General features: G+C 41.9%; 1 protein-coding gene across 2 annotated transcripts in view; it reads right to left on the bottom strand.

Annotated features, from left to right (window-relative positions):
- neto1l (neuropilin (NRP) and tolloid (TLL)-like 1, like) overlaps nucleotides 1–16,269 on the bottom strand; it is a 54,566-nt gene extending 38,297 nt beyond the window's left edge. For both annotated transcript variants that reach the window (XM_076080790.1, XM_076080791.1), the window contains exons 1-4: nucleotides 15,469–16,269; nucleotides 14,555–14,611; nucleotides 14,312–14,446; nucleotides 13,682–13,930 (exon numbers count right to left, since the gene is read on the bottom strand). In XM_076080790.1, coding sequence (XP_075936905.1) covers nucleotides 13,682–13,930; nucleotides 14,312–14,446; nucleotides 14,555–14,611; nucleotides 15,469–15,496 — 469 coding nt within the window. In that variant the 5' untranslated portion in view covers nucleotides 15,497–16,269. The remainder of the gene's footprint in view (nucleotides 1–13,681; nucleotides 13,931–14,311; nucleotides 14,447–14,554; nucleotides 14,612–15,468) is intronic.
- Between the last annotated feature and the right edge of the window lie 1,438 nt (nucleotides 16,270–17,707).

The following is a 17,707-nucleotide window of genomic DNA, read 5'->3' as shown; positions in this document are numbered from 1 at the left end:
AGATGACTCAGAATGAATAAAAAAAAAAGAAAAAATCAGATGGTGGCACAGGGTTTTGTTATCAAAGATTTACATATGCAATTTCAGGCTTTAGTCACCATAAAAGATTGAGAGATGTCTCCACATCACTGGAGGCAGCTGATTCTTTGAATGTGCCAGCAGAGCTGCAGTGGGTGAACATGAGCCGGATCATAAAAGAATGAGCGATTCGTCAAGAAGTGTGGCGGATACTCTACATGCACGGCAACGCAACGCCCCATTCACCAGTCGCCACTATCTAAATTGAAAAGAGTATTTATACCAACTTAGGGCTCAGAAGTTAATGGAAGCAGTCATGCATCAATTGAGTTACATAAAAATGTCCGTTGGAAACGGGTAAGATAACTATACATCCTTTTAAAATATTTTAAATTTTCTCAAATTGGCTTTTTGTGTCTGATCGAGGGAGTGCGAGTATGTGTGAGTGTGGGTGGGGGTTGAAGGCACATTACTGTGAGAGTTTTAATCAGACATCAGAAGGGGTATTAACGGAGAAATGTGCAAAAAGAGTAGGATCAAATAAAGATCTCACTCCACTGTAATGAAACGCTGCTCTCGGTGAGCAGGCTAATCACATTTCCGGCCAAGTTGCAGCACAGATTGCTCAAAGCAAAAAATACAAAAAGGGTGCAATGACAGAGGTGGGAAAGTGATTAAGATGGAGTTTGCACCGTTCCTCCATGACTGAACATGTAATAAAACCTTTGGCACAACATACAGGCTGGTTGGTGGACTTACCCTGCCCTCATGTAAACTCTTTTCACTCACTCGGTTTCTAATGCCTCGGTCATAATCCCATCCGTTAGTTTATAGGAGGGAAATAGTATAATTTATGTTGCTTCACACATCTGAACCCCAGCCTCTAGCTGATGAAATCCCTCTCACATTTAATGAAATGGAAAAACCCCAATCCTAATCAGGATTACACCGAGAACACCCAAAAGAGATTTTAAATTGTGTTGACAAAACGCAAGCTGTGCCAAAAGAAAATCAACACTACGTTCACTGTCAATGTCTTTTTACTAAAGTAAAGCAGCAGAAAACCCAAAACTCTAACAACTAAACTGCCAACTCAACAATAGGCGTCATTGCTGTGGATCATACCATAACATCATTGCAACTGCGCTTCCTGCTGAATAGGGCAGCAATGTTTGGAAACTTATGGATTTACCCTTCACATAAAACTTTATAAGGGGCGCATTGAAGATTCAGTTCTTGGCAGCGTATAGGATTGGCTGCACATTTCAACAAACGCAACTGATTGTGATCACGCTGTGGGAAGCCAGTTGGCCACTTGGCACTGCACTATAGCGACTCCTGCAGTTTGGTTGAGGTGCCTCCTTGTAGAAGAGGGGTGGTATCTTGATGATTAGTGTAAAACTACTATACGTACGAACTTAACAGCCGGATTTTGTTTTGTTTATGCTTGTTCCGACATTACATCACATTGACAGATGTCAAGACTGTTGGTTCCCAGATCGGATCTAGCTCACATTTGGATCTGATTAATTAAGACCACATTCCGAGGGGGCCTGGCTCAGATTGAGTTTGGACCTCAGTGAGGTGTGCACACAGCATATGGACACATGCTGTGGACAATATATGAAACGAAAGTCTCACGTAATCTTCCCCCCCACACAGGAGTTACTCAACTCAAAGCGCTTTAAACACTAGTAGAAAAATCCTGTTCTTGCAGCTTCCCCATTCAATATGGCAGAGCTTCATCAAGCTACACTCCCTGTAAACACAGGAAATGTACTACTTCAGTGCAACCAATCAGAGCTGAGTATATATGCTCAACTACAACTAACACGCCCGCCAGCTTCAGGCTTTTGAGAGGCAAGAGGGAGGCCTTCCATAACAGGAAACCCGTAAATGCTTTGCAACTCAGCACTAAAATGCCAGATTTCTTAAAATCACCTTTGTTTCAGCCGGAAGGGCGAAACACCAGATGTTTGACAAGTAGCGTGTCAAGGGATCCACCGCTAGGAGCTAAAACCTCACTGCAGAGCTAGTGCCACCAGCAAATTAATATTTAAGCCACGCCAAAGCCATGCTCTCCACACACTCAATTTAAACATTTCCACTGAGCTCTTTCTAGCACAATTTCCACAAAGCCTTGCCTCTTCGGAGGCAGAGCAGGATAAAATCAATGACTCCGACTTCCCTCCAGATCAGCCAATCTCTCCTATAAACTACAAACACACAATGAGGATTCTTTTTAGGTGGATTTAAACCTAATCCCACCACCATCTCATACCCCCCACTTTTCTTTATTTCTCTGTCTGATGAGTGATCCTGGGATTCTGTTTCAAGCCCTCTTACCTTGCTCTTTGCTGTGTTGAAATACAATGCTGTGGCAGTGGAGATTGGTTCACAAATGCGTGATTACAAACATATGCTCCATGCTTGTGGTAGAATGGCCTTTTGCATTGTCATTTTAGATGGAATTATTTGGACAGAATTTTTGCTCCACCGCAGACACCCCAGTCGAGCACGGTAAAAGGTCTTTGAAATGATAAGCGAAGTTCATTTGGCACTGAGACAAATTATTTTCCTCTGGTATTAACCACCAGTACAGCCAGCACACATATTTTCACCTCATATCGAAAAGGGACAGAGTGAAATATCAACTAAGTCAGAAGGTAAAGTTGGTGTACTTTTGAAATATTAAGAAATAAAGTGTTGCTCAGAGGGCGACAGAATTCTCAGTCAAGTCCCGCAGATTTAAACTAATCTTTTCTAATTTAAGAAAAAGAAAATGATGTCCTTGTGGCACACGGCTATCTAGGGAAGGGATGGTGATTTCAATCTCACTTGAATTCTACATTTTGCAAGAAGAGGCCCTAAAGGATTATGCCTGAATTTTTAAGATTGCTATACATGGCGAGGGTGGTTATGAATAAGTATTTGCAGGGAAACAGACGTTATTTTCTCTTCCTCACAAACATGACCATTTTTACAGCATTTCCTAAAACAATTTGATCCCCCTGCTGCAGATCTGATATTTCATTATACAGAATTGATAGTGCATGCATGAAAGATAAAGTCAGTATGTGTATAACATTTTAATCCTGGAGATATAAAGCATCCGTCACAGAAAAACGAGTTTCTAGTATTGTGTTTTTCAGCCATAACAATCCAACCATACAAACAATAAACTGTAAGGGCAATAAGCAACTTCAAGGCTGTTTATAAGGAAGTGCAGAAATGTGTGTCTGTGTATCATGAGGAGTCGTTTGTATGCATTTTAGGCACAGAGGCTTATTAGTGGCCACAAGGTAAAAGCCAATTGGCATCCTTTTATAGACGGTGGCGAGAAAAGCCAGTGTCAGCTCAATGAATATTCAGATAGAAGCAGAAGAGCCTTGAGGGGACATGGAGCAGTCCCAATCTTTTATCAGACTTGCGAGGACACAGCGTGGCCATAACCTATTCACAGCAATCCAAATCTCTCTTTGTGTCGCCAGATTCTTCTTTCCTTTCTTCTTTCTTTGTCTCTTTGCATCGGTCACATACTGTACGTAGCGCGTACATGCAGCAGTATACTCTTCCTCCACATCAGCTTCCTTGAGCTGTACATTTCCCAGTGTGGGGGAATAATGAAAGCCAGCAACGATGGGTGGCCATGTGAGTCGCATTGTATAGGGGTGCTGTGATTAATCGAGCTTGCCAAATGGAAAATGAAATGCCAGTAAGGCCATGCTGTTCAGCAGGCTGTTAGTGTTTGTTTGAGGGAGAAGAGAGAGATGAACACACATGATCGACTTCCTGACCTTTCCAGGTCCTTGCACTTTCCAATCTCCACCAGAATGACGTCCAATAGAAGACGATGGTCTTAATTGACTTGCCGGGCTCAATTGGTGCACCGAGAAGAAAGTAAAATTGTTCTCTCGCACCCTCCTGCACCTCAATTATCACAGATGGATGAGCAATTTGAGCTTTGAGAAGGATAAACGACGACAGAATGTGCGAGAGAAGCTGACGGAAACCAACACCTTGCTAAGAACATGTTTATGTTTGTGGCGCTATCATGCTGAGAGTTCTTTCAGTTCTCGTGACTCAAGGTTTCGGAAGGCAAGCAAATGCTTGCCACCTTCAGCAAAGTGAAGTGAAAACAACTACAAAGAACATCGCGCAGTCTGTTTCACACCCCCAGAAAACCAAATGTCACATGCACATTCAGGACCACAAACAGTAAACATTGAAATTTAACCCGGTCTTTCCTGTAGGAGCTGTTAAGCAGCCCGCAAGCTCACATAATGGATCCTCTGGGTGCAATATCAATCCTTCAAACAGACGGGTGGAGAACTGGGGGGGAAGCAGTAGAGTCAAGCAGGTCTTTCTGTATAAAATGTTGCCTTGGCCCGCTTCAAAATTCTGCCATTATGGGTATGAACGAGCAGGCATCAATTGAACCACCTCTCTACACCCTGCATAGATACAGACTGATACAGACTATTCTGTTCTGCCCTGTAAACATATTTTGTTCCATTATTATTACAGTGAATATTCCTTCCTTGGTTGAACCTAGGGAACCCTAGAATATATTAAATATGATGGACTCAGAATTACAGTCAGTTTTTAAACCATAAACCACTTGTCATGGTTTTTCTATAAGCCTATCAAATGGTAATGATATGCATTAACCCTACAGGTCCCAACAGTATATGACCCAAGCTGCACTTTCATTTCACGAAATGTACCATCAACTCATTTTATTATTTCCTATATGGGAGTATTATATATTGTTGTCGGCGTCTGTTTGAATCTACAAATGTTTTATTATTCTGAAATGTTTTGAGGATTACTCAATTTCCACATTTCATAATCCCATCATGGTTTTACCCTCATTAGTTGTTGAACGTTGACATACTTCTCCTAGCGGATATACAAAAGCTTGCCATTACCTATTAGATTACCTTGATGCCCAATGTGATTTAGCTCCCTTCGGAATCAGACATTTGCTCTGAGATGATAAACAGGGAAAGCAAAGTCCAATCCGCTGCCAAAAAGGATGTAAGAAAATGGTGGAGAAACATGTGGGTAAAGAAAACAGACCATCACTCAAAGTCCTTTTAAGGCAGTTATTAGCATTTTTATCCCCATATGTTAATACAGGATCTCCCAAAGGAAGCATCCTGATAAGATGAAGATGAAAACAAACGCAAAACCCGTCAAGCATGGAATGCAATCTGCTCTGCGACAACCTTCAAAAATCAGGGGTACAAATCAGGAGCGATGAGCGAACAAAACATTCACCTTCCAAAAATGAAAAGACCTTTTCAATCAACCCTTAAGAGAATAACTCTCCACGACGTTTGAGGCCTTAATGTGTGCAGAGATAAAACACACAGGTCAATCTCACTGCTGCCTAATACAGCATAATGGAGAGAGTCAGGCTCTCAGCTTGACAGCCAAGGATCCACCACGGTGATAGGCTAATGAAACAAAGAGCCCTAGGCGAGTTGTTATGCCTACAGAGCAACGGAACAGGGGGAAAAACACACTTGGAACAATCCAGCTAATTTCCAATGCAGTTCTGAGAGCAAAGACCATATGGATCGTGTGTACAATGGTGTGAATACACAATAGGTCGCTCTATTGTGGACGCAGGACAGGGGATTGAATAGGAAGGCGGCCAAAATTGTGCTACAGATTGGAGAGATGCATGGTGTAGAAAACACACACACACACATGTTCCAGCATACTCTAGGTACACAAGGGTATTGATACATATGGTGTGTGCAGTCAGTCAATACCAGACACAACCCCTTTACTCCAATCCCCAAACCGGGTAACAAACGAATACACCCCCACATCCAGCATGGTTTACATTACTGCAGTCTTCCAGCTACAACAGAGCTGCGCCCTGACCCCCACAGCATCTGTAGCTGAACAGCATGCATGGGTAGCAAACTGCCACAGAGGATGGAAGCAGGAGACAGGCGGAGCCGCTGATTGATCTGCAGGGTAATTGGCTGGGAGCGGCTGAAACAGCCAAAGGACGTAAATATCAGCCGTCCTGTTGGATAGTGAGTTTAGTTCCTCGGGGCGATAAACTCTGATTGGTTGTCCCCTGAGTGAAGGTTCGTAGTCTGATAAGCTGGTGAACATTTTGTGCCGGGACTTCTCTGCTGAGCAGTATGGATCGAGGTGCGGTGTCAGAGGAAGAAAAGGAGAGGAGTCACATAAGGCAAAAAGAGAATAAAAGGTGAAGGCACACCAGAAAGTGGTTCAGCGAAATTCATCCAGGCGTCTTTGTTAAGTGTGTGGTTTTAGAAACGTAGTAATGTACTGACAAGTTGCAAGTCGGTGTCGCTGGCAATTGAATTGCTAACAGCATAGCCAGCTGGGAACATGCTATTGCTAGTCAGTCACAAAAGCTCTCCACAGTAGCTAATGTTATCCTGCTGAGCTTCGTCGTCAGTCATTATATTAAGTTGTCAGTTAGCGAGCTAGCTTAGTTGCTGAATATTTTTTTTTTAAATGATAGAATTTAACTTTTCTTTATTCAGGTAATGTTATTGAGATACAGGGTCGCAATCTCAAGAGGAACCTAGAGACATGAATTTACAGTTTCAAAAGACGTAGCTTATCTGTATCATTGACTCCTGCCTCTCAACCGTTAACAAACGAATGAACTGTTAATTCAAAATTTAGAAAACACACGAGGTACAATAGCTTTGTGTGTCAAAGTTCAACAAAGTTTCCAAAGCAATGCCATTTCAATTGTGTGATTTTGCACTTAAATTGTACCGTTTTAAATGCTAGTGAGTAAACCTAATGGCGGGTTCACGCTTAAAGGATAATTCCTGTTACTTACAACTTAAGAGATTTGTTTTGTCAAAGTTGAAATGGGAAGTTTGATCCATCTGTATAATGGATCTTTATTACAAAAATGTTAAGTTCAGTGTAATTATTGCAGAAAGAAATCATGGGCAAAGCTATGAAAAATAAGAACCAGGTTGTTAAAAACTGGAACTATCCTTTAATGCGGGTTGCATGAATATCCTGGAGCACCACAGAAAGCATGTTAAACACGTACGCCAAGGTGAGTGAATGGGACACCTTGTTTCACATGGATCTGGTGCATAAAACATAGAGAGCATGAGCCATGCGTGTCAGGGAGACAGGCCAGGAGAGAAGAAAAGAGGTAGTGTTTGCTGAAAACAGAGAGACAGAGAGATGAGTTCGGAGAGCGAGGGTGAGACCGTCCTCTTCCACAGCTGCAAGAGGTGTGCCTGCAATGCTAACTGACTCCATCCATCTCCTTTTGCTAGGGATGGGTGTCTTCAGCTGAGCTCAAACGTAGCAACCGTCATTCTTCCTCACTCACATTGGAGCACAGGAGATTCTTTGGGAAATGAGATTGATGTGGCAGCCAGAACTCAAAAGCACTAAGCTATGAGGGGCTCCACGGGAAAACCAAAAGAGATAGGCTGTTCTCCAAACACAGGTCTGACCACCATCAACTTTTTTTGTTTTTAAAATGACACAGAGACCCGCATAATTTCTTCAGTTTATTGCGTTACACATGGGGAGTATACTTACGCTGTGAGTAATGTACACCTACAGATTTTCCCAGCAGAGAAAAGACCCATAACAATCAGAGAAACAGTCGGCAGCACAGAAGAATCAGGAAGAAAACTCCCAGAAAATGTGTTTGAACGACAGGAAGCACTGATAAAAGTGCTAAATATTGGGATGTTTTTTTTGTTGATTTATGAGCAGTGACTTAATGCAAGCAGCTCATTCAGGCAAACACACTCTTCACTGAGATCTTGGGAGAACAGAGAAAAATGCACCAGAGGAGATTTATCTCATGAATTTGATCTACCTTTCCTCTGTGCACCTTTGTGAGTCTAAATCCCTACCAGTGTTGGGCCATGGAACATGACATTTTACTCCCAGTGCCTTAGGCGCTATAGCAGTGTGGGACAAAGTCCTTATTGGATTTAGGTTGAGAGATATCGCAATAGAAAAAGTCAGACCACAAATCACATGCTCAGTTTTCACTAAGAGACATCTATTTAGACGACTGTATGAGTCATGATTCTGCAACTGTATGGTTTGTTTCTCCCCTAAAACATATCAAGATCATGTAGTGTAGAAGAAATTTGACATTTCCATGTTTTCCTTTTTTGAAAATCAGAAGCAAAAAACAGTCACAACCCCCCAATCAGTAAAATATTATAGTGTATATGTTTGACTTCTTTTGCTCATTTACCCAAATCTTGACAGATAAAACATCTGAAGCTTCAGAATAACAGCTCTCACTCTCATCATCTCCTTGGCCATGCTGCTATGTATGTTTTGGCCAAATTCCCAAAAGCTACTTCTGTCTCATCATGCGTTGGTCGGAGGGTAGGTTCAATTCTGTCCTATATTACAGTAAATGATAACAATCATGAATTATGATATGGCTACTGCCAATCGGTTGAATGTCAGGGTCTTTAGGGGACTTCATTCTGGGAGTTCAGCGGATGCATTTGAACAAAAAAAGGGACTGAAACATTTAAATGTCGGGTGTTGCCACTGGGAAATGACTTTGGAGGCAGATGTGAAACTGGGAAGTTGCTGAACTTTCTGTTCTGCCCCGGCAATGGTGCTGCTGAAGTCAGTTCCTTCCAAGAGCGAAGGGTCAATCTCTACGGTTCAATTTTCCATTTTGAGCCCATCTAGATTCAATATCATTGGTCCTGTCTCCTTTATGATAGGCTCATATATCCTATTCTAGCAATAATCCTAAATGTCAATCGACTCATTTCATTTCAAAATGATTCTCAGTCCATTTATAGCTTGGTTTGGGCATTAAGCGGCTTAGATCAATCAGTGTCATCTTGATCAGAAATAAAATGGCTTGAATTCTTGATAGAAGAAAACATACAGTGGCAGTGCTACTGAAGGTGACTCAGGCAACATATGCGCCTGAATAGGATGCTGACCAGCTTTCGTTTGACTATTTCTTTCCACAAGGGGAAAAATAGGATGCCCTTTTTTAATGTTTTTTTTCTTTCACTATAGTGAATATGAGTTTGTGTTTGGCACAAATTAGCATAATATTCAAATTTAAATTACAAATTACGAATTTAATCAAGCATTTTCCACAGTCCATAGCCACTAATATGATTTTTTTTAACACAAATCCAAATTCAAATTTCAACACAGAAAAGTCTTCCCGTCTCTTCTTTAAATGTATTGACACAAAAGACGCAGCTGAAAAACTAATGGGCAACATGCTGTATTTTTTTTTAATTGCCCCACAATATTTGGAACAGTATCATGAGTCCTTGGGTCAAGGAAATGCACACATACTGCCCTAGTGTCCAAAGACCAGCATCTGCCTCACCACCAGGTTTTGGCTCTGCACACAGCCAGTGATCAGAGTGCAGAAGCAAAAAGGGGACAGCTTGCAGCTTTTATTTGCTTTGGCTTGAGGTGCTGAAACACCACTTAATCTACCAGTCCACAGGGTTCTAAGGTCACGGCGCCCAAGGACGACCTGAAAAGCGAAATGCTGACCAAATCCCCCAACAGAATTGCACACACAGAAATATACACACCATGCTTCCTCCACTCTGTAATTTCCCTTGCTGCACATGCTGTATTCAACTATTCTACGTGCAATTCTATAGCATGTGTGAGAACATATAGGGCTGCCGGTCACAATGTAATACCTTGTCTTTGTCAACCTCCAGAGAGGATGTGAATCTACGGAGGGAAACTTCATGTGTGCTATGAAGCTTGTATACTGTTCACGACAGACAGCTGAAGTTGACTGATTATGCTTTGGTTCTGTTAGCACATAGACAGCGGCTCAATATCATACTTACACCCTTATGTTGACACAATTTAAACTATTACACTAAATTAATGTTCCAATTTGAATATGTTTGGGCAGAATAGTGACAAAGGCAGACTGGATGAAACAATAGAAATCATTCCAGCTTTTATTATGCAAATTCAAACACATCCTTGGCCTTTGGCTTCCAGCCCTTTCCTACTACCACTCCTCTAGTTTGCTACTTCTATGCCAAGCTTCCCTGACTTAATTGATTGAGCTGCCTTTTATATTTGGACTTATGGAGCAGTAGAACGTGATGACTCCTGCCATACACTTACAGTAGGCTCTGCCTGATGCTTCAAAGTGCCATTAGGATAACGTGTCATGGTTAAATGTACTGCATCCGTGCATTTTAAAAGAGACACTAATGGTGCATCAATATGCACTTAAAGGAACAGTTTGACATTTTTTAAAAACGCCTATTCACTTTTGTGCCAAGAGCAAGATGAGAAGCTGGATACCTTTTCCATGTCTGGATAGTATATATTAACAGCCAGTTAGCTTAGCTTAAAGCTAAGACTGGAAACAGAACACAGCAAGTCTGGCTATTTACACCTGGTGTTAATATGTGATTTGTATATTGAAATCCAATCCACAGGCTTTTGCATTTACACCTGTATTATTGAGCGCTCTGATTATCTTGATTCTTCCTGTATTGTGATCAGATCTCAATATACTAGTTTTGGTCAGACAGTACTTACAGACTTATAAATACACATGGCACACAAACCAGTGTAGAAGTGTTCCTGTTTTTGTGAGGGACAACTTGCTAGCTACTGCTACGATCGTATCTTTTTTACCAGGGTTGCTTGAGCTGTCCGGAAGGGGAGGAGTTGAGTGAGCTTTTACAGCTGGATGGGTTTCCTCTCAAAATAGCGGTCCCACTGTATGGATTGCATTTATAGTTGGCTTAACCTTAAGGCTTAACCTGATCCAGATGTGTGCATTTAAAGCTTGCATTACCATGCGTTTGTCCTCATCCTGATCAAATATCCAGAATGCACGGTAATGGGTTGCAAATCTTGCTACTTAACATGTCTTGTTTGTTTAAGCCGCACAAAAACAGTGCTTTGGGAGCCCTAATGTGTCTGGTGGACAGAGGTATTTCCTCACTTTCATGTAATACGCTCATTCAGTAAGTTAACAAACCAAAAGGTAAGGTTTAGGAAAAATGTCACAAACGCGTCACTTGACAACAACACTTTGGGACACGAACACCGGCCTCTAACACAGGTCTCTCTCGTGGTTGAAAGTCCTGTGTTTGACCCCCTCCACCTGCTGTCCAGCCCACCACTAAATACTAACTATGACCATTAGTCACGTGGGTGTGTTTAATTACTTCTGTGAGTCACACATGCAGCCTGCCGGTTGGACTCCATTGCCTGGTGAGCTTTCTTTTACTGATCCACAGGTAGATAGTCTCATCATTTAAAGTGTGTCTTCGTGGCTGAACTAAGCAAATATGAGATAGTTGCGCGCATGATTTTCACATATATATTGAAATGGTGACAAAAACAAGCTACAACGTAAAAAGAAGACTGCTGTAAAAGTTCTGTGACGCAAGAAAGGACCAAGCATGAGGCATCTGGGTGTAATTTGTTTGACAAATAAGTTGCGCATCACATCACTGGGACAGACGAGTTAATTCAGTGACTGTTCTGAGTGAATCTCTAGAGACTGTTAGAGCGGCATCTCTCACTTCCTCTGGTGCCTCAAATAAACTGCATACGTAGCATCTGCAGACGTTAAGTGGTTCACTGAAGTACCTCCACATTTAATATGATTATGAGATTCTAGTCACTGCTGGTTCATCCACTGGCTTCTGTACTAAACACATTAGTCACCAGGAGCACAAGGCTCTGAGAGGACAGAATGTGAAGGAGAGGCATGAGTTTTTATCTCTCCGCTGCTAAAATGACAGAGAGTGAAAGAGAATAAGAGGAGCTGAGTCATGTCACCTTTGTTGCCTCTTTTTTCTCTTCCATTCATCAGAGGAGGGCTGTGTGACTTACCATGGTTTGCAGAGCAGCTGCAGATGTGAGACACCATTCAAGGATTCGAGTATCAAGTAAAGTGAATTCAGGACTTTTATCTCCTTTAATTATGTAAATCATATGCTACAGATATTTCCTATCAAGTCAAGAGGCAGGTTTTTTTTCCCTTTCCTCTCAGCAAATTTTCAATGAGACTCCCAGGAGAAGCAGGCAGAAGAAACAATACTTCAACTGCACATTTCAGAAAACGTAGTCTGGCTGCTTTATCTCTGACTATCAAGAGCTGGAAATAACAAATTATCTTTCATCTGTGTCGCTTGAAGTATTTTTGGTGGTGACGTTTCTTGCAAAATGCCCACTGTACTTAAATTTCTGTTGAAGACATCCATTAGAGAAGCCAGTTTTGCAGATTATCTCGTATGTAATGTATATGTCAACTCAAAAATACAGTTATTATAAATGCTTATATTTATTAAAGAAGTAGCTAGCCAGATAACGTACACCATTATACACACAGTCTGTGCATTAATTTCTAGCCAACGTCTATGTTGCTAATAAATGGGCTCTTTGAGGGGGATCAACACGGTCTGCACAAGACGTTGAATGATGCAAAGCTTAAAAAAAAGCTTATGTGTAGAACACAGCTGCAGGTTCGGAGATTCATGACTCAGCAGACAACAAGCTCTAGAACACAGAACATATCCATAACTCACACTCTCTTGATTTTTGTGTCAATATATATTTTGCTTTCTCCCCCCCCCCCCCCCCCCCCCCCTCACTGAAATGCATGAGAAATATTGTAACTGACGGTTTAGTACTGGGATGCTTTTACACTGAATGCTTGGAGCTACAGCAGCTTTACCTTAGAGTCGTTTTTCATAAGCAATTTAACTGCTAGCAGTATTTCTGCTTTATTTCCTTCCTATTGACTGCACTTCTTCACTAAGTTCCCATGAAGAGCTTCAGGGTCCTGATGTCTTGAAAACCACACACACACACACACACACACAAAGCCTTTACAGATAAATCTATAGTCCCACTTCATCTCGATTGTTCTCTTTTCAATAGCCTGTCGCTATTAGCATGTTTTTCAGGTGAAAGGTTGACGTACTGCATAAGTGTTTATCAACAATGACACACTTAAGTCTTAGATGATAAAATACCACTGAAGGTGCAGTGGATGTGGAGACAAATTGGCATATGCTGTTCATGCTTCCTGGCACTGTGCCTTTCAATGCTCTAAAAACTAAAAAAAGTCGACCGTGTTATTAGTCCCAGTCAAATGTAGGCGAAGGAACATTAAATCGTGGTTATGCCCTGATTCCTTGTCATCGACCCTCACGCTTCTTCAGTAATGGCATCTCAACCGAAGATGAGGCAAATTACGAAAGCCGAGGTTTTACACACAACCGTAATTGCCACGATTGTGTTGGACAATACTGATTAGTTGCTCTCTCTGCTTCTTCCAGCACCGTCAACTGTGGAGTGGTGCTGCTGAACCGAATTAAAATCCGAGCTGCTTCACATCAGTCCAGATATAGAGAGAGAAGAAATAACAGCCTTTGCCAGTCACAAGAGTGTCCCCGCCAATGCCAGTATATTGCCAATGGAAATACTTAGTGTGTGCAGACAGACAATCAATAAAATTGCAAGAGGCTCCCACAAGGGCGAGTTTCCTGGATGATGTTTGTTACTCATTTGGAACCCTGCTGTTAGGGCCACAAAGCATTGACGTGCTCACAAAGAAAGAAGTGAATTGACAAGAGCAGCAAGAGGGCGAAACAGCAACAGAAACATGTACCTGCAGTGAAGTTGTAACTTGCTGAAAATCCCACCGCTTCCAGTTCACCATCCGTAACAAATTTTATCCACAGATATCGGCCGCTACTCCTGATATCAGGCGGGCTGTGCTGACCGCAGTACCGTCCGAGAATCGGGGAGAAGCCAAACGGTCCATCCCGAACCTCGATGTTGTCAAATTTACATTCCCAAGAGGACTCGATTGAATAATTCTCCTCAAAGTGTAGATCGATACACTGCCTTGGGGGTGCTGGAAGACAATACAAATAATTACCACCTAGCACACAGGAGGGAGTGAAATATTAGTCATGCTTTAATCGATGAAGGTGCAACTTGTTTCATTATCAGCACGCCCACGCACTCAATACCTCAAGTCCTGGCTGTTAGTCAATTTATCTCTAAAACACTCGATCTGTGATAGTTAATGGCCTCAACATTCACTTTGGTGATTTTATTAACCTGATTATCAGCACTGAACAATCAAATGCCCCCCCCCCCCCCTAATGTGAAAAAAATACCAGCCTGTCTAATAAACCAACAAATCACATCACTCTCTAAGGATGAACCCAAGAAATGCTTTAGCTTTAACAAATAGCTGAATCACATTGCTTCTTTAAAAGACAATATTTACCTTCAAGGATGTAAACACACTCTGTGCCTGGGGGGTATTTGTTTGGGTAATTGGGAGAAGTGAAGAGCCCTCCTACTGGTTCTTTCACCCACGTTCCACATTGACCTGCAGGCTTCACTCCAGAGTTGTTCTTCACTAAAGATACATACAGCAAAGAGAAAAGACAAAAAAGTCAAAGATTAAAGCTTTGAAGAGAGGATTTTTAGGGAGTCAAGACACGCGGATGTGGTGATTGGGGATTACCTGATGTATCCTTCCTTGTTGCTCCAGACAACCCAAGTATGAGAAGACTTGCAACAACTGTAAGAACAGAAAGACAAATGCATTTTGACTGAGGACCAAGACATGCAATTATGTGTTTTTCTCTGTAATTTCCTTTGTTTTGTGCACAGCTTTATTTCAGCTGAGGGAGGGTTGAGTCACCAGGTTTTAGTTTACATGTACTGCACATCAGCAATATGCCAATTAAACCTGTGCCTGACTGTGACCTTAAAGAATCCCCAAACAGCACACAATAACCAATATAATTGCAATAACCGGTCATTATTCGCATCTTATCGATTATGATCATTTTTACATGTAATGTAAAGTAAACCTTTATAATGCTAATAGACTCAGCTCAGAACTTCACCTCTATAGGCCAGTACTGTAAATCTGTGTGAACACCTAATCTGAATGACTCATATGTAGTCTGTCAGCCATAAACCATAACCGAAAAAACAACAAAAGCAATGGATTATAATGGGTAAGAAAAAATATATAAAGAAATGACTCAAATTTGACGAGAAAAAGTAATTAAAAAACTAAACAATTACCACAATGTATTAAAAATGATGAATATCACAAAAGATATGAATAAAAGCTTCACAAGAAATAACTAGAAATTAAAAAAATAACAAAACATTACAATTCCCGAAAGATAACAACTTATAGAGTGACCTTCAACATTGAGTTTACAGGTTGCTGATTACAGTGTGTCTGTATCACCCCCTGATATTTAATATCTTCACACCATGCTCCTATTTTGAGTGAAATCTGTCGCTCAGCGTCATTTAACGCCGATTAAAGGATAAGTACACTTCTCTTTCGTTAGGGTACAAGCACGCAATACGAGCTTGGAGCAAGTGTGCCTCAGCCGATGAACACGGATGTCTTACCGTGATGGAAGCTGTGCCCATGTACCATGTCTGTTCCTTTCACAAACGGCTTCAGACTCAACTAATTCCATTTAGATTTAGGAATACTTGAAGAGAAAAAAAAGATTGAGATGAGAGTTTCTGAAAATTCACTCCGGGAAACTGCTCATATCATGCAATCTTTCGGTGAAACAAAAAAAAAAAAAGCAAATCTACTCCTTAATTCAAATCTTCAGAGGAAAACAAAATATCCTTGCTGATGAACTAATCACCAGTTCCATATAAAACCAAAAACAGTTCTAAACACTCGCCCGATTTCCATCCAAGCGTTTCTAATACCCTTTGGTGCTTTTGATGCACTGAAAGGATTAATAGTCCCGTCATCAGCCCTTCTCTAATCGCTCCACCTTTGCAATCTTCTTTGGGGAAATACCAGGGACAGGGTTTTGTCCTCTTTGGTCCCTTTATCAGGAGAGGGGATCCTTCAGGGGCATGTAAAACCACGCAACACTCATCCCTGCAGCGTTTTCGTCACTCCTTTGCGGTGCGTAAAATCCCTTGGAAAACACCGGCTAGGCAAAACTAATTATAATTAAGTGCGTTTTCGTTTGAGTTCCATGTGTCGCTTCTGCTCCAAAAGCTGTCAGTGTTGCTCCGCGTGCATCCCTCTGCCTGGCTTCTGTCAACTGGAGAGTCCCCGCAGCCAGCAGGAGTTAATGTACGATCTCCCTCCTCCTCCCGTTCATTCAACACTACGGCCGTCCAATGCGCCACAGTCCCCACGTACTTCTGAGGCACGCATTGAAAACTTCTCCAGGACACGACTTCATCTGCGCGCGCGCGTACACACACACACATACACACACACACACACACACACACCAGAGAGAGAGTAGAGAACGGATCGCTTATGTGTGTGTATGAGTGTGTGCTGGAACAATATAAGCACGCGCCGCAGAATTAATTTCAGTTCGTGGAGATCTGCCGCGCAATGGAACATGGAGAGGCAAGCAGAGAAAAGCAATGAGATACGAAATGGAAGCACGAAGACATACATGTCAGAGAACGAGTTCCACCAGCGTGATCAAACACGGAAAAGGCTGCAGAGTTATGTTGGAATAATGTGGTGCTAATATTGTTCGCTTTAGAAGCATCAAAGCACGTCTTTCACCCTGCGTTTGCTCATCCACAGTCAGAGCTTTGTTTCTGGTTAAAAACACATAATTATCTCTTTGTTGCATTTGGGATGCACCCTAAAATGTAGCCAAAGTGCCACGCACTTCAAGGTTATCATGGTTGAGAGTGTTCCTTACCGCTCTGTGTTTCCAATTTCTACAAGGAATGGAGAGGTAGTGAAAAGGGCATTTCTTTTTTTCAGAAAAAAAAGGGGACAAAGACCCATTACTTTCCTGAAGTGTGAGCATCAGGATGTATGTATTGTGTAGCCGCTCTCACACCTGATGACAAAGCTGATCAGAGGGTGCCCAGGGACAAGCCAGGGGCTCAGGCTCCCAAAATAGTCTTGGCACCTAGCAGACAATATCCATCTTCACATACTCCTGCTGCAGAGGCAGTCTTGGACTCAGTTCCCTATGTGTGTATGCTGATGGTACTGGTTCGGGTACGCTGGACAATATGAATCAGAATTTGAACTTCCAATGACTTTCTCTCTTTTCTGTCTCTCTCCTCCTCTGTGTGTGTGTTTTTTTAATAAACCCTCTTGAGATTTCTTAGATAAAGACGCACTATTGTCTCCAAAGTCCTCCTCTTAATTACATCCTGTCCCAAAGATTGGCCTGTTATCACTACTCTTAAAGTGCTTGGTTTTACAGGTAATGCAGACTTTAGAGGGGCCATGGTGACTTCCAGAATACGTGTGGGAGTGGGAAATCTCAGAAGTCTTTTCAACTAATAGGCTCCTGCTAATCTGTTATACAGAGTGATTTAATAGACTTGGGATTTAGACCCCCCCCCCCCCCCCAACACAAGAACTGAAGCTTAGTCACTTTCTTTCTACTGTACAATCCACTCTCATAGAGCTCGAAGCCCACAGTGTAGCGCGGCTCACACTGGTTTCTCCAAAATTCCACGAACACACCAGGGCTGAAAAGAATTTAAAATGTCAATTTCTCTGCAAAGCCTATTATAAATCTCACAGTCTGTGGGGACTTCAATAATATCTGTGCCAAAATACAATGCAGTGCCCAGAGTTATTGATTAACAGTGGTGCTGTGATGTCCGACAACGTTATGAGCACAAC

This window comes from Anarhichas minor, unplaced genomic scaffold (genome assembly GCF_050575085.1).
Source record: "Anarhichas minor isolate MPS153535 unplaced genomic scaffold, ASM5057508v1 ptg000074l, whole genome shotgun sequence".
Lineage (NCBI taxonomy): Eukaryota > Metazoa > Chordata > Actinopteri > Perciformes > Anarhichadidae > Anarhichas > Anarhichas minor.
This window is presented reverse-complemented; position numbering and strand designations above follow the sequence as displayed.